Source organism: Gigantopelta aegis, chromosome 2 (assembly GCF_016097555.1).
Source record: "Gigantopelta aegis isolate Gae_Host chromosome 2, Gae_host_genome, whole genome shotgun sequence".
Taxonomy (NCBI): domain Eukaryota; kingdom Metazoa; phylum Mollusca; class Gastropoda; order Neomphalida; family Peltospiridae; genus Gigantopelta; species Gigantopelta aegis.
This window is the reverse complement of record NC_054700.1, coordinates 19,470,315-19,495,467: the sequence shown is the minus strand read 5'-3', so window position 1 is coordinate 19,495,467 and position 25,153 is coordinate 19,470,315. Positions and strand designations below refer to the sequence as shown.

Genomic DNA, 25,153 nt, shown 5'->3' with positions numbered 1-25,153 from the left:
TCCCTTTCTACTTGTTAATTCAGTTAATAAATTAACTCACTGCTTTAATTTGATATATAATATATACATTTAGCAATAAAATCTAATGGAATGTAAACCTTGACGAAAATGACACGCAGAGAGCCGTATTCAGTTTCATTTCAGATTGTATTTTTGAGAGCTTTTTCCCCCCCCATCAACAATGGAGTAACTGCATTTTTTGTCTCTCACACCATTAAGTAGGCTTACACCGTGTGTGTATCGGTTTCAATGGGTTGTCGAAAGAATAGGGCTGCTTGTCAAGAACCACACAGCTACGGAGAACACACCGAAAACAACAGCAACACTGCATAAATCAGAACGAAATAACAAAACGTCTCTCATTAGTGTTTCAGGTGGACAGTTTCAAGATTTTCTGAATCCTGTTTTTATTACCGTATTGTATTAGCCTTTTAAAAATAGTTGAAGGAAGCAGTAACATTGCATACATCAGAAAGACATCAGAAAAAGTATCTCATTAGTGCTTAGGGTGAGCAGTTTCAAGATTTTCCGAATCCTAGTTTTATTACCGTATTGTATTAACCTACAATTTGTTGTAAGAAACAGTAACACTGCATAAATTAGAAAGAGATCACAAAATGTATTTCATTAGTGTTTCAGGTGGGCAGTTTCAAGATTTTCTGAATCCTATTTTTATTACCGTATTGTATTAGCCTACAATTTGTTGTAAGAAACAGTAACACTGCATAAATTAGAAAGAGATCACAAAATGCATTTCATTAGTGTTTCAGGTGGGCAGTTTCAAGATTTTCTGAATCCTATTTTTATTACAGTATTGTATTAGACGCATAAAATTAATTGTATGAAACAGTAACACTGTTTAAATCAGAAAGAGATCAGAAAACGTCTTTCATTAGTGCTTCTGGTGGGCAGTTTCAAGATTTTGTGAATCCTATTTTTATTACCGTAACGAAACCGTAAAATGTGTTTTAAGAAACAGTAACACTACATCAATCAGAAGGAAATAACAAAACGTTTCTCATTAGTGCTTCATGTGCTACCAAAAACAATACAAAAATATGTTTTTAACTGCGAAAATCGCCATAAAAAGATATCAAATCCCCCACCCGAAAACTCGACATTTTACTGTTAAACATATCCTATTTTAAAAATATATCTCGCCTTAAATTCACTTTTTGCAACACTAACAAAACACGATTACGAAAATAATGTTTATGATAATGTAAAAATCATGTCCCATTTTTATACAACCATAAAAATAGCCTTAGTATTTTAACACAACAGTAACACAAAAAACACCCCACGATTTTACTGATATAGTTTAATGATAATATAACTATATATCCTATTATCATTACATTAGCCCACTTCCCCTTTAATTAATTGTAAGCAGGAATAACACAATCACGAATTAGAAATATGTTTATGTATACTGTCACAAAAATAGTCTTAATTTAGTTGTAAGCAAAACAACAACACATGATTATTAAAATATTCGATGAAATATAATTCATATATCCTATTTTCAGCAGCGTTAACTAATCTTAAATCAGTCGTTAGCAACGGTAACACTAAACACGATTACGAACTGTTTTCATGACAGTAAAAATAAATAAAATCATATTCGTTTGTTATACTATCATAACAATAGCCGTAATTTAGTTATGAACAAACGTATCACAAAATACGATTACAAAAATACTTTGATAGCAATATAACAAAAAATCTTTTTCTGTTTTCAGGCACGTAACTAGCACTAACTTAGTTGTAAGCAATACATTTTTAAGGTAACATGATACATGAAGAGTAAAATAATTTTATGGCAGCATAAATATTATATCCTATATTCAGGGGTGTGGGGGTAGCTGTAAACAATTGCTTCTTTTCTAAAATTGGTTGTTATACCCCTATCTTTTTTCGACCGTTCTTATAGTTTTAGCTAACGATATATATAGAATCCAGGGCGGTACCTTCCGAAATTAACAAAAAGAATCCGTTTCAATTTAAAAGTGTCCTTTTTGTCTCTTCTCTGTATTTCGTTTTTCAACTGCTCTTAGTTATTACAGGCTAGGTACTGACGTGAAATCTATTAACTGAAATCAGGCATGTAGAAACCGGAAGGGGTGGACAGGGGGTAGAGGAACATGCCTCCCACTTGAGGACGAAATTGTACGCCTTTTTCACCCAACTCTATATAAAGAAAGATATTAAAATCTGGTTTGTACCCCCCAACTAGATATTAAGTCACCCCTCTTCAGATATCGTTCCTACGGGCCTGAAAACTGTAAGGCAGGGGAGATGGAATATTAGCAGGCGTGGGTGCAGGGGGGTGGGGGGTGGTCTAGACTGTGGTGATCGATGTTTCTGGGTGGGGTCGGGGGTGGCGGGTCTAGATATGCTGGACCATAAAATACATTTAAAAATAAAATGTGTTTGAAAGTGAGGGCTGAGGGGGTCGAAACACTCTCTGCACACACGCGCCCGATTAGACATATAAATTTATAGAACATGTACACAGGTAATTGATACAGGTAGGGAAATTGAAAAACTTACCACCAGGAGGCGTGCACAGTCTGCAGGACGGAAACAATGATGATAGTCAACTGTGGCAAGCCGAGCTGCATCCTGTAGAAAGACGGACCCTTGTTCTTTTTTACACAATCTTTACACTGGTGATCCAACTCAAGAGCCGCTTTCCGCCGCCTCCATAATATGCGAAGCCGACAGAGGTACTACTCGTGTTCCCCCCGACACTTCGTTCTCTCCCCCCACGTTTTGGGTTAGGTGAAAACGCGGCCCGTCGCAAAACACACACACAATGGTATGTAAGTGATCCGAGAAAAGACACCGAACTAGCTGCACTATATATATAAAAAAAAGAACTTCTTTATCACAAGATACCACTCTATTAAAGAAGCAGACGACAAAAAAATTTATGAGGATTCTTTGCACTTAATTGCCGAATAACAACTGCTTTTTTGTCTTCTTCTCTTCCTTAATTGTATCGAGTTATATATACAGGTTCGGTAACAGAATTGAAACGAATTTTTTGGTAGTTTCTTCTTTCGTTAGTTTAGGTGCAGTAAGTAAAAGAAATTAATCCTTTCGAAACATCTCCAAGCAAAAAAATATCCTTTACTTCCCGACGACGTCTGAAGAATACAAAAGTGTTTTTAAGAAACGAATCGTCTCTCTCCGCCTCTGACAAGTGTAACGGCTTCTCATTGGCTAGTCAATACGGTGTCACTCTCCCGATTCGTAAGAGCAAATTAATTTGGTAATAGTAGGGTGTCTTAGGCTTTGTTCAGTGGGTATTATGATATCGGGGAAACACGTTCGCTTCCAGCCAACCAACAAGCCGACCGGTGGAGAGTTTTACTCTGATTTCAAAGCTGGATACGTTCCTGTACTTCCAAAAAACCCAGCGAGAAGCGACGCGGAGATACAACAGACAATTGCGAAGATGTGAGCGACTTAGCAAACTACTTAATGTTTCTACTGGTGATCGCAATTTGCCCACAAGGCTCGGATCTCGGCCGGGTTGGTATCAGGACGGTCAAGCGAAGCGGATCTTAATCGGGTGTACGAAGACACTCGAGGGCACTCTCGTACCCGTTTAACGACTACTACTACGTTTCATGAACTTGGATACAGGAATTTTATTTAGCCATATTTATTTATTTGTTTCTATGGGTTATTTTTTGTTTTGATTCGGGGTTTTGTGTGTGTGTGTGTGTGTGTGTGTGTGTGTGTGTGTGTGTGTGTGTGTTTGTTTATTTATTTTTAATTTTAACTTATTTTAACGTTTATATCCAATGAAAGAACCATTCAAAATTATCAATATTTTGGAACTCGTACAAAGCACAATCTTTTTACGATACCTTTCTCCACCTTCTAAAAACATTACGTTAAAAATGTAGATTTTTTCCAAAAATATTTTATTGATTTTATTTTTTGTTTAAAAAGCGTACTTACGTTGGTATTAAACCCCTTATTACCAAAGTTTGTATATACTCCGGGACATTAATTGGTAATGACAACTGAGGTTCGACCATTCTGCCTTGGATACACGCCCAGTTATCTGTAGTATTTTCTCAAGACAATGGATGATGTAGAAAGACAGACAGACAGACAGATCGACTCTCACACACATACACACACAGACAGACAGACACACACACACACACACACTCACACACAGAGAGAGAGAGAGAGAGAGAGAGAGAGAGAGAGAGAGAGAGAGAGAGAGAGAGAGAGAGAGAGAGAGAGAGAGAGAGAGAGAGAGAGAGAGAGAGAGAGAGCACGTACGAACATTCACTATTAGAACCAAAGGGGCGGGACGTAGCCAAGTGGCAAAGCGCTCGCCTTATGCGCGGTCGGTCTGGGATCAATTCTCATTGGTGCACCCATTGGGTTATTTCTCGTTCCAGTCAGTGCACCACGACTGACATATCAAAGGCAGTGGTATGTGCTGTCCTATCTCTGGAATGGTGCATTTAAAAGATCCATTGCTAGTAATTAATGGGAAAATGTAGCGGGTTTCCTCTCTGAGACTACGTCAAAATTGCTAAATTCTTGACATCCAATAGACGATGATTAATAAATCAATATGCTCCAGTGGTGTCGTTAGACAAAACAAACTCTAACTGTAAACACGGTAGTTTAACCACTGTGCCGTGGATTTGATCCGCCCCTTTCTCGGTATACCCTGACCAATAAATCTTGGTTGGAAGATATACTGTCTAAACGCACCCGTTAAACAGCTCCTACGTTCTACCAAGTGAATAAGGACATAGGCTATACATTGTAAGGTGAGATACCTTCCATTAAAAAGAATCAGAGTCTTATAACATTTAAACCCTTAGAGGCGAATTTAAGAAAAGTATTGGTCCAATTAAGTCGCGTATAACGTTCCTGAACTGTCGTCTATGGTTAATAATTTACGATGCATGCAGGTGTTTAGTAACGAACACACGTCTTATTTGGTCTGCGTTTAAGACTCAAACGCATCTAAAATAAACACCCTTTAGCAAATTCGTCTCATGATTAAATACAAACAGGTAAACTTGTTTCGTCTTTTTATTTCGTTTTTCTTTCTTTCTTTATATTATCTTTTTTTTTCTTGATATATATGGTTATTGCTTATTGACTTAACGAATGAATTAACTATAGCGGATTACGAAGAAATGAAAACAGACATTAAGGGGAGGGATCTAGCTCAGTCAGTACAGCGCTCGCCTGGGGTGCTTGCGTCGAAGGATCGATTCACTTCAGTGGACCCATTCTCTGATCCACCCCCCCCCTCCCCCATACGTCCCAATCAGTGCACCACGACTGGTATATCAAAGGCCATAGTATATGCTGTCATGTCTGTGGGGAAGTTAAAAGCTTGTTTTGTTTAACGACACCACTAGAGCTCACTGAACTATTAATCATCGGTTATTGTATGACAAACATTAGGTAATTTTCATTTATAGTCTTAGAAAGGAAACCCGCTACATTTTTTTTTTAGTAGCAAGGGATATTTTATATGCACCATCCCACACACATGGTCGCACACACCTCGGACTTTGATATACCAGTCGTGGTGCAGTGGCTGGAATATTAAACAGCCTAATGAGCCCACCGACGAGGATCGATCCCAGACTGACCGCGCAGCACGCGAGAGATTTACCACTGGGCTACGTCCCGTTCTTGTCTGTGGGAAAGTGCATATAAAAGATCCCTCGCTGCTAATGGAAAAATGTAGCGGGCTTCCTCCAAGACTACGAGTAAAAATCACCAAATGTTTGACATCCAATAGCCGATGATTAATAAATCGATGTTTTCTAGTGGTGTCGTTAAACAGAAACAAACTTTTTTTTAACTTAAAAAAACCCACCCAACTATATTTATTAGTCATTGACCAGTCTTCTTAGACAATAAAATATTTTCAACGTTTATCAGTTATTTACGCATTACTTACCTTGTTTTACTAAATTATTAATGAGTTTTTGGTCGTTTATAATAGTTTAAAATTCAATTAATGCAAAACAGAAACCGTATATGTACTGGGGAGACTAGGGTAAAGTTATTTTGAAACGTATTATGATTAAATTCCTAAATAAGTAAATTACATAAAAGTTTCGTTGTGTTTGTTTTGCACAGATTAACTATACTCGCCAAAGTAAACAGTTGGATTATAAGGCGCAGCTATAGTAAATCTAAATGTCAGCTATCTGCCACACCAGATAATATATGTGTTCGTTAGTAAGCTTATAATCAATTGCCTAACATAACTGTACGTCGATATATTACTATTAGCCAATCTACAATGTGTGGTCTTTGGCGCTTTTAAATTTTATTCTTATTCTGATTTGTTTTGTTGTGTTTTTTTTATACCTCGCTTGGATCATTATTTAATTTAGTTGCAATGTTCGAGTAGTTGTTAGTGACTCCCAGAAAAATAAACAAATTGAAAATGCTTCATGGATCAAATAAATAAATAAATAAATAATTAAATAATAATTTAAAAAAAATTCATGGCTTTCTAATTATTCTTATTATTTAAGTTTCTAAACTGAATTATCAATACAAAAAACTGTACTATCTAAGGTTTTTAAATTATTATTTATTATTATTATTATTATTATTTCTTTTTTAAATCAGCGGTTGTCATGGATATAATAACCCATCGTATTGTCTATCCAGCTGCTAGTAAGTGTCTAACATAAGGCCGTTGTGGCATTCGGTCTATAAAATTAGAGAGGAAACATTGTAATCCCACCCCTTATCAACCTTAAAGCTTCAAAACACCAACAACAAACAACGACTCATAGAAAACAAACAAAAACAGAACCAAAAACTAAAAACGAGTAAAAAAAACAACAAAACAAACACAAAACAACGATAGAAAGAAAGAAAGAAAGAAAGAAAGAAAGAAAAAGAAAAAGAAAGAAAAAGAAAGAAAAAGCATACCAATTCCCTTGATATTCTGATCCGAAAAAAAGATCAACAGTCCTTCAACAGTGGACTTTGTTTAAATTTTGATTACAGTATATTATACAACGTAAATATTCGTCATTATTCTAAAAAAAACAAGAAAAGAAATGTTTTAACGACGCACTCAAAACATTTTATTTACTGTTATATGGCGTCAGATATATGGTTAAGGAACACACAAATATTGAGGGAGGAAACCCGTCATTATTCTTTAAATTAATAGTTTTGGGCCGCTTTTCTACGTGCGCGGCTTTTGGCGAGGCGCGGGCGCGATTACGAACAACCTCAACGCGAATATAGAAACAGTGTAATTGAAAGAAAGAAAGAAAGAAGTGTTTTATTTAACGACGCACTCAACACATTTTATTTACGGTTATATGGCGTCAGACATATGGTTAAGGACCACAGATTTTGAGAGGAAACCCGCTGTCGCCACTACATGGGCTACTCTTCCGATTGGCAGCAAGGGATCTTTTATTTGCGCTTCCCACAGGCAGGATAGCACAAACCATGGCCTTTGTTGAACCAGTTATGGATCACTGGTCGGTGCAAGTGGTTTACACCTACCCATTGAGCCTTGCGGAGCACTCACTCAGGGTTTGGAGTCGGTATCTGGATTAAAAATCCCATGCCTCGACTGGGATCCGAACCCAGTACCTACCAGCCCGTAGACCGATGGCCTGCCACGACGCCACCGAGGCCGGTCCAGTGTAATTGATAACTACAAACACATTTTTAGTGTTTGTTTTTCGCATTCCGCGCCCGTTTATATGTCCGAATCGCTCCAAAACCATGCATATAGAAAATGACCCATTCGCAACATTAAGATGAGTATATTTAAGTGTAAAATTGCCTGGGTGTGCGCGTTTACATGTGTATATTTTTGTGTGTATGTTTGTGGGCATGAATGTGCGTACATGCGTGTATGTGTTTGCTGAGGTAAGCGCTATCTATATGTAAAAAATTATATATCACCTTATTGATTTGGCCTCCTCTGTAAAAATATGAACGGTAAAATGGTTACGGCTCTCCTCCGGACAATACACCCGGATCCTTCCCTCTCATAAGCGTACGAGCCGGGAGGGGGGGGGGGGGGGCAGGAAGTGGAAGGAGCATGGGGAGAGGAAGGGGGCTGCGGGCGGCAACTGTCAGCCTAGTGCTCAAGCAAAACCTCATATTCGGGCAAAATGTGCTACGCTTAGATGTTTTTACCATATAGTTCCATCATTCTAACCTCAAAATTAGTTGTAATCCATGTAAAAATTAGTAGTGAGTCGTTTGCAACCCTATATAGCTGTTTGGTAGTAATCCTATTATGAATAAATGTTGTCATCCGGATTCGGGCATTTTTGTTTAATTCAGACAAACATCAGCCTGCCCCTAACCCCCACTCAATGGAAGCCCGTACGCCTATGAATCCCTTCACCAAAGCAAGAGGACTGCCATATGCAAGTTTGGTTTGTCAAATTGAAACCTGTACAACTCAGAACACTGGGTATATACTGGTTTCAAATCTGGGCATAGTTGGCGTTCACTTCCACTGATTCTTCACTCCCGTGTTCCACATAGAATATTGATTTCGATGCTTGATCTTAAGGGAACATGAGTTGTCGCTCATAATTGTTTGTACTAGATGATTGTAAAAAGAATTCAAGAACCATGCGTCTTTGAAGAGCGTCAAAGGAATACGAAACCATGGGTATATTATCAGTCTATAAACACAGTTGTCTGTGTTACAGATCCAGAGAGTTAAAGCGAAAGTTTGTTTTGTTAAACGACACAACTAGAGCACATTTATTTAATAATCATCGGTCATTGGATGTCAAGCATTTGGTAATTGTTGACACCAAGTCTTAGAGGACACCTGCTACATTTTGTTTTTGCATTAGCAGAAAGGGGTCTTTTAGATGCACTTTCCCGTCACACAGTACAGCACATACCATCGTCTTTGATATGCTAGTCATGTGCCACTGGTCGGACTAATAAGATGAAATGTTTTAATGGATTGGAAAAGAAAAACAACTTTATAAAGAAAAAGTCAGAAGCCTCCTTTAAAAGTCATATATCCCTCTTTAATTCAAATTTTCGCCTGTAGGGCTGCAACGCTTAATTGAGTTAGAGAAGAGGTGCTAGCAACATAGAAGGATTTTCTATTCATATATATATATAAAAAGAGGATTTAGTGAAATGCAAAGGTTAAGGTTTGTTTTGTTTAACGAAACCACTGGAGCACATTGATTTATTAACCATTGACTATTGTATGTCAAACATTTGGTAATATTGACATATAGTATTATAGATGAATCCCGCTACAATGTCCCATTAGCAGCAAGGGATCTTTTTATATGCACCATCCCACTGACAGGATAGCACATACCACGGCCTTCGATACATCAGTCTTGGTGCAGTGGCTAGGACAAGAAATAGCCCAATGGATCCACCGACGGGGATCGATCCTAGACCGATCGCGCACCAGATGAGTGCTTTACCACTGGGTACCATCCCGCCCTAGACAGTTTAAACTACGGCTGTTTTGTGTTTATCATAGTTATTTCGACATTTGGTCAAGAAAGAAACCCGCTTCCGCGAAACAGGCTACTCCAACCGATAAATCAGGAACAGATCTTTTATACTCTTATAAGCACTTTACCATAGCCAGGACAGTACACACCATGCCCTTTGGTATGCCAGTCGCGGAGCACTGGTTGGAACGGGGATACCCCGATTCCGTCGAGGGAGATCTATTCATTCTGCGAGCATTCTACGATTAAACTCCATCCAGAACCAAATGTTCTTCTCGTTAAAACTTGTTAAAATTAAAGTTCAAATTTGTTTTGTTTAACGATATCACTAGTGCACTTTAATTTAGTAATCGTCGGCTACTGGGTGTCAAACATTTGTTAATTCTGAGATAATTTAAAGTCTTAGAGGAAACCCTCTTTATTTCCACATTAGTATCTAGGGATCTTTATCACCTCACATACAGGATAACACATACCACATTATGATTCACATAATGAATAAGGCGAAATCTTCTGATTCAAACTGTGACGAAGTGGGTTTTTTTAAACCCATTCAGACTGAAAAAGATAAAACATTTTATTGATTGAGAATAGGAACATGACGAAATGTTCTAATGATTCAACCCTGAAATCAAGACTGAAGCAGAATGGAAACAATGCGAAAATCTTCGTTTGATTCAGACTGCGGAGATGACGAACTATTACATTCATTGAGACCGTGATGATGACGAAATGTTACCGATACAGATCGTGAACATGACGAATTGATGTACAAATTCAGACTGAACATGACGAAATGTTCTATAGAAGGAAGGGAGGGAATGTTTTATTTAACGACGCTCTCAACACATTTTATTTATGGTTATATGGCGTCGGACATATGGTTAAGGACAACAGATATTGAGAGAGGAAACCCGCTGTCGCCACTTCATGAGCTACTCTTTTCGATTACCAGCAAGAGATCTTTTATGTTCACTATTCCACAGACTGGATAGTACATACCAATGACTTTGTTAAACCAGTTGTGGAGTACTGGCTGGAATGAGAAATAGCCCAATGGGCCCACCGACGGGAATCGATCCGAGATCAATCGCGCATCAGGCATGCGCTGTACCACTGAACTACGTCTCACCCGAAATGTTCTATAGATTTAGACTGTAAACGGTAATAATTGCAACAGTTAATTGATGTGTTTTATAAACCTCATACTTCATTACCTCTTCTTTTTCTCTCCTAGGGGCGGACTCGAACTCAATCGGTAGATCGCTGGCCTGAGTTGCTTGCGTCGTAGGATCGAACCACCTCAGTGGACCCATTCTCGTATTGTCTCCCCCCCCCACACACACACACGCGTCTCAACCAGACCCTCACGGCTGCTATACAAAAGGCCGTGGAATGTGCTGTCATGTATGTGGGAAAATGTATATATTAAAGATCCCTTGGTACTAAAAAAAAATATAGCGGGTTTTCTCTTAGACTTCATGTAAACAATTACCAAATGTTTGACATTCAACAGCCGATGATTAATAAATTAATGATCTCTAGTGATGTTGTTAAACAAAACAAACGTCAACTTATTCAATATTCAATAATTCAGTAAACCTTATATACTTTATTTCTTCTTCTTCTACTTCTTCTTCTTCGTCTTCTTCTTCTTCGTTTTCTTCTTCTTCTTCTTCTTCTTCTTCGTTTTCTTCTTCTTCTACTTCTTCTTCTTCGTCTTCTTCTTCTTCGTTTTCTTCTTCTTCTTCTTCTTCTTCTTCTTCTTCTTCTTCTTCTTCTTCTTCTTCGTTTTCTTTTTCTCCTTCTTCTACGTCTTCTTCTTCGTCTTCTTCTTCGTCTTCTTCTTCTTCTTCTTCTTCTTCTTCTTCTTCTTCTTCTTCTTCTTCTTCTTCTTCTTCTTCTTCTTCTCCTTCTTCTACGTCTTCTTCTTCGTCTTCTTCTTCGTCTTCTTCTTCTTCTTCTTCTTCTTCTTCTTCTTCTTCTTCTTCTTCCTTCTTCTTCGTTTTCTTTTTCTCCTTCTTCTACGTCTTCTTCTTCTTCTTCTTCTTCTTCTTCTTCTTCTTCTTCTTCTTCTTCTTCTTCTTCTTCTTCTTCTACGTCTTCTTCTTCGTCTTCTTCTTCGTCTTCTTCTTCTTCTTCTTCTTCTTCTTCTTCTTCTTCTTCTTCTTCGTCTTCTTCTTCTTCTTCTTCTTCTTCTTCGTCTTCTTCTTCGTCTTCTTCTTCTTCTTCTTCTTCTTCTTCTTCTTCTCTTCTTCTCTTCTCTTCTTCTTCTTCTTCTTCGTTTTTCTTTTTCTCCTTCTTCTACGTCTTCTTCTTCGTCTTCTTCTTCGTCTTCTTCTTCTTCTTCTTCGTCTTCTTCTTCTTCTTCTTCGTCTTCTTCTTCGTCTTCTTCTTCTTCTTCTTCTTTTTCTTCTTCTTCTTCTTCTTCTACTTCTTCTACTTCTTCTTCTTCTTCTACTTCTTCTTTCTTCTTCTTCTACTTCTTCTACTTCTCCTTCTCTTCTTCTTACTACTTCTTCTTCTTCTTCTTCTTCTTCTACTTTCTTCTTCTTCTACTTCTTCTTCTCTACTTCTTCTACTTCTTCTTTTCTTCTACTTCTTCTTCTTCTTCTTCTACTTCTTCTTCTTCTTTACTACTTCTTCTATTCTTTCTTCTTCTTCTTCTACTTCTTCTTCTTTCTTCTACTTCTTCTTCTTCTTCTTCTTCTTCTTCTTCTTCTACTTCTTTTCTTCTACTTCTTCTACTTCTTCTACTTCTTCTTCTTCTCTCTCTTCTTCTACTTCTTCTACTTCTACTTCTTCTTCTCTCTCTTCTTCTTATTCTTCTTCTTCTTCTTCTTCTTCTACTTCTACTTCTTCTTTTCTCTTTCTTTTCTTCTTCTTCTTCTTCTTCTCTTCTTCTTCTTCTTCTTCTTCTTCTTCTCTTCTTCTACTTCTTCTCTACTCTCTTCTTCTTTCTTCTCTTCTTCTTCTACTTCTTCTCTTCTTCTTCTTCTACTTCTTCTTCTTCTTCTTCTTCTTCTTCTTCTTCTTCTACTTCTTCTTCTTCTTCTACTTCTTCTACTTCTTCTTCTTCTTCTACTTCTTCTTCTTCTTCTTCTACTTCTTCTTCTTCTTCTTTCTTCTACTTCTTCTTCTTCTTCTTCTTCTTCTTCTTCTTCTTCTTCTTCTTCTTCTTCTTCTTCTTCTTCTTCTTCTTCTTCTTCTACTTCTTCTTCGTTTTCTTCTTCTTCTTCTTCTTCTTCTTCTTCGTTTTCTTCTTCTTCTTCTTCTTCTTCTTCTTCGTTTTCTTCTGCTTCTGCATTCGACGTTTACTTTATTATTAAATTATCATATTACGGACAAATTGTGGACTCCAATTTTAATTAAATTTAAACTGAGAATTATTGGTGTATCATCTAGATATTTACTGTTGTATCATCTAAAACACCCCTCCCTAGCTCCACCCACTCCCTCCTTCGTCAACGACAGTGTCTGCTATTTCAAATTAGACTGGGTTTCACACACGTGCTATTATACGGCACTCTTTGAAAGTATTCACGAAATAATTGCAGTGTGTGAAGCAGATGTTGTAAAAGAGAGTTTGCGAAGAGATATGAATTGGCTGTGTTAGAGCGACGCTTCGGGCTAGTTTACACAAAGTAATTTCACAAAGAATTTAGCCTGTCGTTTTCAATTTGACCACTCGGCTGAATTATATTGTTTTGTTTGATGGACAAAGCTTGATCTTCGTCGCTTAAAACCATAATATTGCAACAGCCTCCAACCAGCGGTGTCGGCAAACAAAGGCGACACCCGAACAACCTTTGCCTTTCGTAACTCGTGTGTCTGTATATATATATATATATATATATATATATATATATATTATATATATATGTCGCCAATGTAAGTTTTGTAAAGTGAACATTCAATTTTCCTTTAACAAAGTCGCTTGTATGGATTCCAGAGCAAACACGATTGTGCAGTTAAAGCGAGAAGAAGAAGAAGAAAAAAAGTTAGAGCACAAAAGGGAATTGATGTGCCGTCAATAATATTGGGATTAAAATGAACCAGGAGACACCCTTCTCCGTTGTGACTAAAGAAAACAGGAGATACAAACACGGACGGGATAGTCCGTCGTATCTCGAGGCAAAATACGAGATTGGCTGAGGCAGGTCCTGACAAAGGCGACAATAAACATCGCGTCAAACCCCCCGCTGATATGATAGTTATATATGTAGTTTGTTAACTCTGCTTTACAGACTTTAATACTTAAAGGGACATACCCTAGTTTTTAAACACTAAAGCATAGTTTTGACTATTAGAGCCGTTTTTTCATAACTGAAATCATATTTTACTTAGATTTTATTGTTTGGATTATTCATTTCCGCACATTTGGAGTGTTTTTGGTCATGCTGGTGATTTTAATATCACAAAAGGCATTTCTCATATTTTTAAAAACGCACGTGCGTCTGAGAAGTAACAGTTATGGAGTCGAGTTTTAGTCTATTTTTAGAGGGTATTTCAAAGTCACAGACTCATGTTTCACTCAATTGTAACTTTTTCCAAATGTGTTACAGGTTTTTAGACTAAACTACATTTTCATGGGCTGAAACTAGGATCTGTCCCTTTAAAACAGGCACAACGATACACGTGTTTTCAGTTGTTAGTATTCAGGGCCGTACTTGGAGTGTGTGTGGGAGGGGGGGGGGGGCAGGGGGAAGCTACGAAATTACAAAATATCAAAAGAAATGTTTTGTATTTTAAAAATGTAATTTTGTCACACACACACACACACACACACACACACACCCCTCAATTTCAGTTAATTTAAGTTAGGTACAGTCCTTGTGCGTAGATTTTCAAGCAGTTTAGTACATTTTTATGTCAAAATTACTAAACGTTTGACATCCAATAGCCTATGATTAATAAACAAAACAAACTTTAACGTTTTCATTTTGTTAAAACATCCTTGTCTGCATTATACTAAATTTAAAAGAGTTTACTGCCATTGTTTCCGACTGATAGAGACTTCTTTTTGGCGACTAAAATTGCATGTCAGTTTAATTTTTCTTGTTTAGAATACCAGTGTCTGTGTATCGAATGTGTTTCCTATCATACAGGTGCTAATGTTTGTAGCAGATATTTCAAATTTTATTTCGTAATATATATATTATATTATTATTATTAATTTTTGTTGTTTTGTTCGTACATACGAAATTTAAGGTTTAAGCTAATACAATCTTTATGACGAAAGAAAGAAAGGAATGTTTTATGTAACGACGCACTCAACACATTTTATTTACGGTTATATGGCGTCAGACATATGGTTAAGGACCACACAGATTTTGAGAGGTGTCACGGGGATTCTATAATACCCGTAACTGAATAAAACACGATTGTCCAAATATCTCTCCTAACTGTATATCTATTAGATCTCTCTGTAACGGGCAGTTCAAAACCGCTTTGGCTCGTCTAGGTATGATCAGAGATACGATCTTATATAAAGTATATATTATTATAGCACGTTTAGTTCACTAGAAAACACAACAAAACACAATACACTTTGGAATCTGTATTAACCTACGCCGACAAATGTACAGCCGCAGTAGTTAATTAATAACAACAATAATAACAACCCAGAACTGATCACTTAATTAGTTAATCTCTAGGTGTCTAGTTTACACAATATGCTAATCACTTCACCGTGACACAACACCCACACGTGTGATAATTGAGAAACGCTGCCAGGAGAACTTAATTAATAAAGGAATTACAACACTATTCCTAACTGGTTAATTTTTAATTAACCCTTAACTACTCATTCAGTAACCTTGTAACACAGAATTAATACCGGTACCTATCACAATAAAGACAATAACCTACAGTTTACCTAGGTCTTCTAGGATGACTGGCTAAGCTTTATATTACCAAATACTCGTATAATGTTAGAACAAAAAGTCTACGATTTACTTCGTCAGATGACCGAAGACACTGTCTAAAGAATATTGGTATAATACAGTATTAAAATATTTAAAAGTCACATCAATCACAACAAGGTTATACAACAGAGCAGAAATAAAATATTTACCAAAGTCCAACCGGACTAACGTTCCCCCGGGATACCTTCCTATCGTTCTGTCCTTTTTGCTTCTCTCAGATATCTCTAAACCCTAGCTATTTATTATAAAATGAAAACAAATTAAGAGCATGTTCCGTCACAGAGGAAACCCGCTGTCGCCACTTCATGGGCTACTCTTTCCGATTAGCAGCAAGGGATCTTTTATTTGCGCTTCCCACAGGCAGGATAGCACAAACCATGGCCTTTGTTGAACCAGTTATGGATAACTGGTCGGTGCAAGTGGTTTACACCTACCCATTGAGCCTTGCGGAGCACTCACTCAGGATTTGGAGTCGGTATCTAGATTAAAAAATCCCATGCCTCGACTGGGATCCGAACCCAGTACCTACCAGCCTGTAGACCGATGGCCTAACCACGACGCCACCGAGACCGGTCAACATCACTGAAGTGAAGAAATTAAATATTTCATCTACTCGACACATTTTAATTGCGGTTATATGATGTAGTACCACGAGCTGCTCTTTTCAATGAGCAGCCAGGGGTATTTTATATATACCCTCCCATAGGCAGGATAACACATACCACAGCTTTTATTACACTCACAAAACCCATATACTCGTATACTGACGTCCAAAAGAAACTTTACAAGGCTTGAAATTGTATTATAGAAAACCAACGAACGGAACGGTGGGATATGAAGTTTGTTTTGTTTAACGACACCACTAGAGCACATTGATTAATTAATCGTCGGCTACTGAATGTCAAACATTTGGTAATTCTGACTCATAGTCAGCAGAGAAAACCTGCTACATTTTCCTAATGCAGCAAGGGATCATTTATATGCACTTTCCCACAGTCAGGAAGGCACATACCACGGCTTTTGACCAGTTGTGGTGCACTGGTTGGAATGAGAGAAAACCCAAGCAAAAGCACCTGAGGCGAGCGCTCAACCGACTGAACTAAACTCCTGCCCCCCTCCCCCTCCCCTCCCTCCCGGTGGGATATGAAAGTAGCACGACGTTCACCATCTAAACGTCACAATACACTTCGTGATACATGCAAAGTGTTTGTAAAGTGGTTTCGAAATTGGTTCCTTTTGATCATTTAGTAAAAATATTTATCACATTATTCAAATTTTATGTATGTAAAGTTTCTTTTCGATTTATTTATTTGTTTATTTTTATTTGTTTGACTTTACCATAGTTTAATCATTTTCTTTTGGATATCAGTATTATATAGTACTGCATCTGCAGATGTGATGTTTTCTTTCCTTGATACTGATAGTAATTTCAACAACAGCAGTGACGGCGGGATGTATGGCTTTCCGAATGAAAACTCTGCAAAATCATTTCATAGTGTAACAGTTCTGAGTTGAAGTGTCAGGAACTTTGTTGTGGAACTTTGCTTCGGAGACTTGTCTCCGTGACTTGGAAGGTCTATCATGGACAGAAGTTAAATGACAACTGACATATATACAGACAGACATACAGACATACAGACATACAGCATACATACATACATACATGCAGACATACAGACATACATACATATCGACATACATGTCGACATACATACATACATACATACATACATATATACATACATACATACATATATGGAAGCTTCGATAGCTCAGAGCGTATCGTGGTTAGTCTTGCAATTTTCGGGCGATTCGGTGCCACAGGTTCGAGTCCCAGCAACGGCATGGGACAATTTGTGAGGCCAGAAAGGATTTAATTATCCCCTGCGCCAGTGCGTTAATATCTATGTATGTAACAGTCAACCTCGACATACATACAATATATAGATATTCATACATCAATACATACATACAGACAGACAGACATACATACAGACAGACAGACATACACATATATGGACATGGTGTATGCATTAAATATAATATTATGTTGACAGGGTGTATATACCAAGTTTTATATCAATGTGCTCTAACAAACACACTTTTTCTTCTTCTTGATAATTAGTTTTTATTTTATTGGAAGGTAAAATCTGGTTTTGGTTACTACAAACATTAGGACAATAACAAACACCTTGTTTAAACAGATTAATACTCTAAACAGAAAAATATCTTTAATTTGGAAGTTTAGTCATGAAAAATGTATCTGTTAGACGTAAACATGTTAAAATGGCAGCACACTCGGGCTACTGGTTTTGAAGATTGTATAATACTGTCATGGAGTTTTGATACGGAAGATCATACATACTATCTACAGTGCCAGTGGGCTCAGAATAACAAACCGACTCTATGATACATATAATCTCTATTAAAATGGATTATTTACAAACTGCCAATGCCAGTGAGAGCGAAAAAAAGAAAAGAAAAAAAGAAGAAAAAAGAAGAAGTTTATTTCAAGGTAATTAACTCTAAATGTATTCTATAACGCTAATAATAGATAGTTACCCCCCTTGAAGTATCTGCACGACTTTCTTAAAATCTTTGAGCTGATCAGGCAGTAACAGACTATACAAGTAGTTGTTAGCACTCTCCTTTCCACTACGTGTAAACATGGATGAGCAACACAACAGACGTATACAAGTATTTGTTAGCATATTCTCCTTTCCACTACGTTGTAAGAGAAGATGAGATGGGAGCAGAGAGACAGGGAGGGAGGGAGGGAGAGAGGAGGGAGAGAGAGAAGAGAGAGAGAGGAGAGAAGAGAGAGAGTAGGGGAGAGAGAAGAGACAGTGGGGGGAACACAGAGAGAGAGAGAGGGCTGAGGAGAGAGAGAGAGGAGAGAGAGAGAGAGGGAGAGAGAGAGAGGGAGAGAGAGAGAGAGAGAGGAACAGAGGAGGGAGGGGAGGGAGAGAGGAGAGAGAGAGAGAGAGAGAGAGAGAGAGAGAGAGAGAGAGGAGAGAAGGAGGGAGAGAGAGAGAGAGAGAGAGAGAGAGAGAGAGAGAGAGAGAGAGAGAGAGAGGAGGGAGGAGAGGAGAGAGAGAGAGAGAGAGAGAGAGAGAGAGAGAGAGGGAGGGAGAGAGAGAGAGAGAGAGAGAGAGAGAGAGAGAGAGAGAGAGAGAGAGAGAGAGAGAGAGAGAGAGAGAGAGAGAGAGAGAGAGAGAACGGCTGCCTCACAGACTACGCCTTCAGAAAAGCAGCAAGACATACCATGGGCTTTGATATGTTAATCATGTGACACTGGTTGAGATGACAGAGAACCAGAATCCATCAAGGACGGCCGATCCTTTGACTCAATAACATTACAACTCAAGCGACCTACATCCGGCCCCTAGCAAATGTCGAACAATATCTCCCATGGCAACGACAAACACCGTGGCAGGTGGTATAGAGTAATCTGGGTTCATAACTGAATTTAAAAAAAACAAACATGGCATTTATAATATCTCTAGTTTTGGGGGTTTATGCAAAAGGTACATATTTTAACAACACCTCAGAACATTTGAAACTGCCATTGTTGGACAACAACAACAACGACAAAAATAACAACAACAACAACAACAACAAAATGTGTGCCAGCAATATCGTTTTGAAATATTGGTATAAAATAAATATTTCTAAAATTGAAAACAAAAAAAGAAGTAAGTTTGATATCTTCATTAATATGGATTATTTTAAAATAAATCTTTTTCAAAAATGTGTGTGCCAGCAATTAGGTTTTGAAATACAAAATAAATCTTTAAAAAAAGAGTCACGTTTTAACAAACAGAACAACACATACAATGATCTCCGATATACCAGTCATGGGGCACTTGTTGCAAACACAAAAAGAAGGTAGAAAAACAAAATAAAACAAAATAAAATAAAAACAAAATAAAATAAAAACGAAAAACAAGAAGAGAAAAAAAGATAGAGCCGAAAAAAAAACCCCACCATCACCACCCTCCCACAACAACTTTACCTCCCCCCAACCCCCCCCCCTCCCCCCCAAAAAAAAAGAAGAAAAAAAACCCCGACATAAACAGGAACGATCCTATGACCCAAACATCTCTGGCGTTCAAAGGCACTACTGACCGAGCTAAATGCCACTCCTAGCTGCTGTGAGGATGGACTTAATTGTTGTGACATTTGTCGTAGAAATACTTAACGTGTGGCATGCTATCCACGTTACTTCTTTTTTTCTTCACAGTTGTCTACACATACCTGACATCGGTTATGAGCGAACATGACACCTGTCGCCAGCGGTGCCGTGGAAACCCAGGCAGATTTATCAACAGCAGTTAAAGCAGTAAGGCAATTGCAGGTAAGTTCATTGCATGATATAAAAATTATTTACGTTAAGATGTTGAAAATATTTATTACGGCAGTTGAGAATATTTATTACAGCAGTTGAGAATGTTAGTGCTACGAATGTTAAGTAAAAATGATGACCCGGCCTCCGGCTAGATTTGAACTACAATTTCAGATAATGTATCCAAGGTCCAACTGTATTAAAGGGACATTCCTGAGTTTGCTGCATTGTAAGCTGTTTCCGACTAATGAAATATTTCTACGATTAAACTTACATAATAAATATATTTTCTTGTTTAAAACATCAGTGTCTGTATATGCAATGTTTCTGGTCGTCTTAATATTTGTAAGAAGCCCAAACTGGATTTTGTCTTCAATAATTTCGTACGTACGAAAAAAAAACCCAACATATTTTAGGAAATAAAATGAAATTTGACCTAGTACAAATATTAGAACGATCAGAAACACGTTTCATATACAGCCACTGATATTTTATCCATAAAAATATATTTGGTATGTAATTATAATCGTTAAAAAGTCTCTGTTAGTCCATAACATCTTTAAAATTGCAGCAAACTCAGGAATATGCTATTCACGGTACCGTACCGTACCGTACCGTACTGTACTATAACATATTATATAGAGAATACTACAAGAATGGCCGTTAGATACCATTTATCTTACGAGTTGTTTTAAAACGTATCTTACGAGCGAAAGCGAGTTGGATATGTTTTTAAACAACGAGACAAAAATAAATGGTTTCATATACAACCACTGATATTTTAGGCAGAACAATATATTTGATATGTAATTATAATCGTTAAAAAGTCTCTGTTAGTCGATAACATCTTAAACAGTGCAGCAAACTCAGGAATGTCCCTTTAAGCTATGCTATTCACTGTACCGTACCGTACCGTACCGTATCGTACCGTACCGCACCGTTCCGTACCGTACTGTACTGTATTGTACTGTACTATAACATATTATATAGAGAATACTACAAGAATGGGCGTTAGATACTATTTAAAACGTATCTTACGAGCGAAAGCGAGTTGGATATGTTTTTAAACAATGAGTTAAAAAATAAATGGTATCTAATGGTCACTCATGTAGTATTCTCTATATAATATATGTAAGAAACAGAATACATCATTCGTGTCCGTTAGATACAATTTATCTTACAACTCGTTGTTTAAAAAACGTATCCAACTCGTTTTCGTTCGTTAGATACGTTTTAAAACAACTTGTTGTAAGATAAATGATATTTGACGGCCACTCCTGTTTAAAGGTGCATACCCTAGTTTCAGCCCGTAAAAATGGACACTACGTTTAGTTAATCTACAAATATGCAAAACATTTTGATACTGTTATAACAGAGAGAAGCTAAAGTCTGTGATGTTTAAACGGGGAAATTATGTCTAAAAATAACTAGAGAAATGTCTCGATAACCATTACTTCTCAGACGAATATTGCAAAAACCTGGATGACCAGAAACACTTTAAGATGTACGAACAAAGAATACTCTAAATAATTAAATGCAAATACGTCTAATTTAAATTATAAAAAACACACACAACACAACCCCCCCCCCCCCCCCCCCCCCCCCCCCCCCCCCCCCCCCCCCCCCCGAAGCTTTAATAGTAAAAAACTAAACAAAACAAAAACGACGTAGTGCTTATAAACTAGGGTATGTGACTAGGGTATAAGTTAAGTATGACCTTAATAGAAATGCATTATGGACTATTGCTAACCCCAGAACGTGCAGAACAATCTGATTCATAATATGTAAATATACACAGACAAATGAATCAGCAAGAAATTAACCGTTGGTGCCAGTGTGGATATCTTATATGTTCTTACAAACCCGTTGGTGAGAACACCATTCGTTATTTATGATAAATCATTCTAGTAACACATATACGTGTGATAAAAAACAAATAAAGTTATACGATTGGCTTAAAAAAAGATGATGACTCGGTCACGACAGATGACCCCCCCCCCCCCCCCAAAAAAAAAAAAAAAAAAAAAACCCAAAAAATCCCAAACAAACAATAGAAAAACAAGAAAGAAATGTTTTATTTAACGACGCACTCAACACATTTTATTTACGGTTATATGGCGTCAGACATATGGTTAAGGACCACACAGATTTTGAGAGGAAACCCGCTGTCGCCACTACATGGGCTACTCTTTCCGATTAGTAGCAAGGGATCTTTTATTTGCGCTTCCCACAGGCAGGATAGCACAAACCATGACCTTTGTTGAACCAGTTATGGATCACTGGTCGGTGCAAGTGGTTTACACCTACCAATTGAGCCTCGTGGAACATTCACTCAGCATTTGGAGTCGGTATCTGGATTAAAAATCCCATGCCTCGACTGGGATCCGAACCCAGTACCTTCCAACCTGTAGGCCGATGGCCTAACCACGACGCCACCGAGGCCGGTACAAACAATAGAAGCAAAAGCCACGATCGAAATTGATTGATTTGTGACGTAAAGGTTACCCTAAAACTGATTAGTATATGACGTGTAAGATAGCTACACGCATAAGGGCTGTAAGTAAGCTTTAGTTGGAAATTATGTTAAATCGGTTTAAAACCAGGTTTTAGAGGATATGTAAGAAATAGACTACTAAATTCGTGTCCGTTAGATACCATTTATTTTTCAGCTCATGTTTAAAAACGTAACGAACTTGCTATCGCTAGTTACGTTTTAAAACACCTCGTTATAAGTTAAATGGCATCCAACGGTCACTCATGTAGTATTCTTATTTATGAATGCCGTATTAACAATATAAAGATACACTACCGAGCAAAATAATTTTAAGATTCAAGGGAGACAATTATGCTATCATTGTACCACAATGTTCTTCACGATAGCGTCTCTTGATGAAAAGCGCTGCATGTTTGAGAAAAAATACCGGCCTCGGTAGTTAAAGAAAGAAAGAAATGTTTTATTTAACGACGCACTCAACACATTTTATTTACGGTTATATGGCGTGAGACATATATGGTTAAGGACCACACAGATTTTTGAGAGGAAACCCGCTGTCGCCACTATATGGGCTACTCTTTCCGATTAGCAGCAAGGAATCTTTTATTTGCGCTTCCCACAGGCAGGATAGCACAAACCATGGCCTTTGTTGAACCAGTTATGGATCACTGGTCGGTGCAAGTGGTTTACACCTACCCATTGAGCCTTGCGGAGCACTCACTCAGGGTTTGAAGTCGGTATCTGAATTAAAAATCCCATGCCTCGACTGGGATCCGAACCCAGTACCTACCAGCCTGTAGACCGATGGCCTAACCACTACGCCACCGAGGCCGGTCTGTCCTGGTTAAGCCATCGGACATAAGGTTGGCAGGTACTGGGTTCGCAGCCCGGTACCGGCTCCCACCCAGAGCGAGTTTTAACGACTCAGTGGACCACTACACCCTCTTTTCTCTCACTAACCAACTAACAACTAACCTACTGTCCTGGACAGATAGCCGAGGTGTGTGCCCAGGAAAGCGTGCTTGAACATTAATTGGACATAGCACAAAAATAATTTGAAATGGCCTCTAATAGAAAATCCTGACTCCGCCAATGTATATGTAGCCCCATCTCTGACTTCAACGGTAGTGGGGGCGGGGCGTAGCCCAGTGGTAAAGTGCTCGCCCGATCAATGCGCGGTCTGTCTGGTATCGATTCGCGTCGGTGCTATTTCTCGTTCCACGACTGGTGTATCAAAGACCGTGGTGTGTGCTATCCTGTCTGTGGACTGATTCATATAAAAGATCCCTTGCTACTACTAAACATTTTTTTTTAACGGGTTTCCTCTGTTAGACTGTCACAATCACCAACAGCCGATGATTCCTAAATAAACGTGCTTTAGTGGTGTCGTTAAGCAAAATAAATGTTAATGTTTTCAACGGTTCTGATAAACAAACAAACCAAACGAACAATCAATTGTCAAACACTTACCTCTATTCCAATATCCACTCAAACACTTAAAGAAAATAATGCAACAGAACAGCAGAGTCGTTAACAGTCGTCATTCGGTAGTGTTAGATCCATGCACTTTAGAAATTCTGGTTAGGCCATCGGTCTATAGGCTGGTAGGTAATGGGTTCGGATCCCAGTCGAGGCATGGGATTTTTAATCCAGATACCGACTCCAAACCCTGAGTGAGTGCTCCGCAAGGCTCAATGGGTAGGTGTAAACCACTTGCACCGACCAGTGATCCATAACTGGTTCAACAAAGGCCATGGTTTGTGCTATCCTGCCTGTGGAAAGCGCAAATAAAAGATCCCTTGCTGCTAATCGGAAAGAGTAGCCCATGTAGTGGCGACAGCGGGTTTCCTCTCAAAATCTGTGTGGGCCTTAACCATATGTCTGACGCCATATAACCGTAAATAAAAAATGTGTTGAGTGCGTCGTTAAATAAAACATTTCTTTCTTTCTTTCCTTCTTTAAAAATTCTTTTTATAGATTTATACACATTTAAAATAAATATGCTTATAAATGTCAAACGACGATTCTGTTCGTATATTTCTTAAGTTAAAACAATATTCACAAGAATGCACGTAGTATCGCTTTGACATCAATATGCATATTGAAAACAACAAACGTCAAAGTATTGTTGACGTGACGTCAAAGGAATGTTAACGTTTTTATGGTAACGTTTCCGGTAAATTTTGTAATTTAGCGAAAAATATCGAAATATCACTGAAATACTAGTAATAGTATAACATAATAATAATATACGTTTCAAGACAAATTGATATATTATCAGGTAAAACTCTGTTGAGTTTTTCTGTAGGTCAGCTGACCGTGCAGGGCATTCACGTACCAAATGGTTGGATCCATCTAGAATTGAAAGGTAAAAAAAAGAGTTTGTTTTATTTAACGACGCCACTAGAGCACATTGATTTTTTTTATTTTATCATCGGCTATTGGACGTCAAACATATGGTCATTCTGACACTGTTTTTTTTAGAGGAAACCCGCTGTCGCCACATAGACTACTCTTTTTACGACAGGCAGCAAGGGATCTTTTATTTGCGCTTCCCACAGGCAGGATAGCACAAACCATGGCCTTTGTTGAACCAGTTATGGATCACAGGTCGGTGCAAGTGGCTTACACCTACCCATTGAGCCTTGCGGAACACTCACTCAGGGTTTGGAGTCAGTATCTGGATTAAAATCCCATGCCTTGACTAGGATCCGAACCCAGTACGGCCTGTAGACCGATGACCTAACCACGACGCCACCGAGGCCGGTAGAATTGAAAGGTATGCATTTGATTTATGTTTTGTTTTTTTGCATTACGTAAAATTACAGATTTATTTTAAAACACTATATCATAATGGCTGAGCTGAGATTCGACCACATAGATT

At 38.0% G+C, this 25,153-nt stretch overlaps 1 protein-coding gene and 1 pseudogene across 1 annotated transcript in view; both read right to left on the bottom strand.

The window, feature by feature from the left end:
* The window catches only part of LOC121382453 (protein Wnt-4-like), a 65,205-nt gene extending 62,106 nt beyond the window's left edge, over positions 1-3,099 (bottom strand). Inside the window, exon 1 of the mRNA XM_041511980.1 lies at positions 2,554-3,099. Within this exon, the coding sequence (XP_041367914.1) occupies positions 2,554-2,624 (71 nt within the window). The 5' untranslated portion in view covers positions 2,625-3,099. The remainder of the gene's footprint in view (positions 1-2,553) is intronic.
* An 8,691-nt stretch (positions 3,100-11,790) lies between these two features.
* Positions 11,791-25,153, bottom strand: part of LOC121387642 — a 50,300-nt pseudogene continuing 36,937 nt past the window's right edge.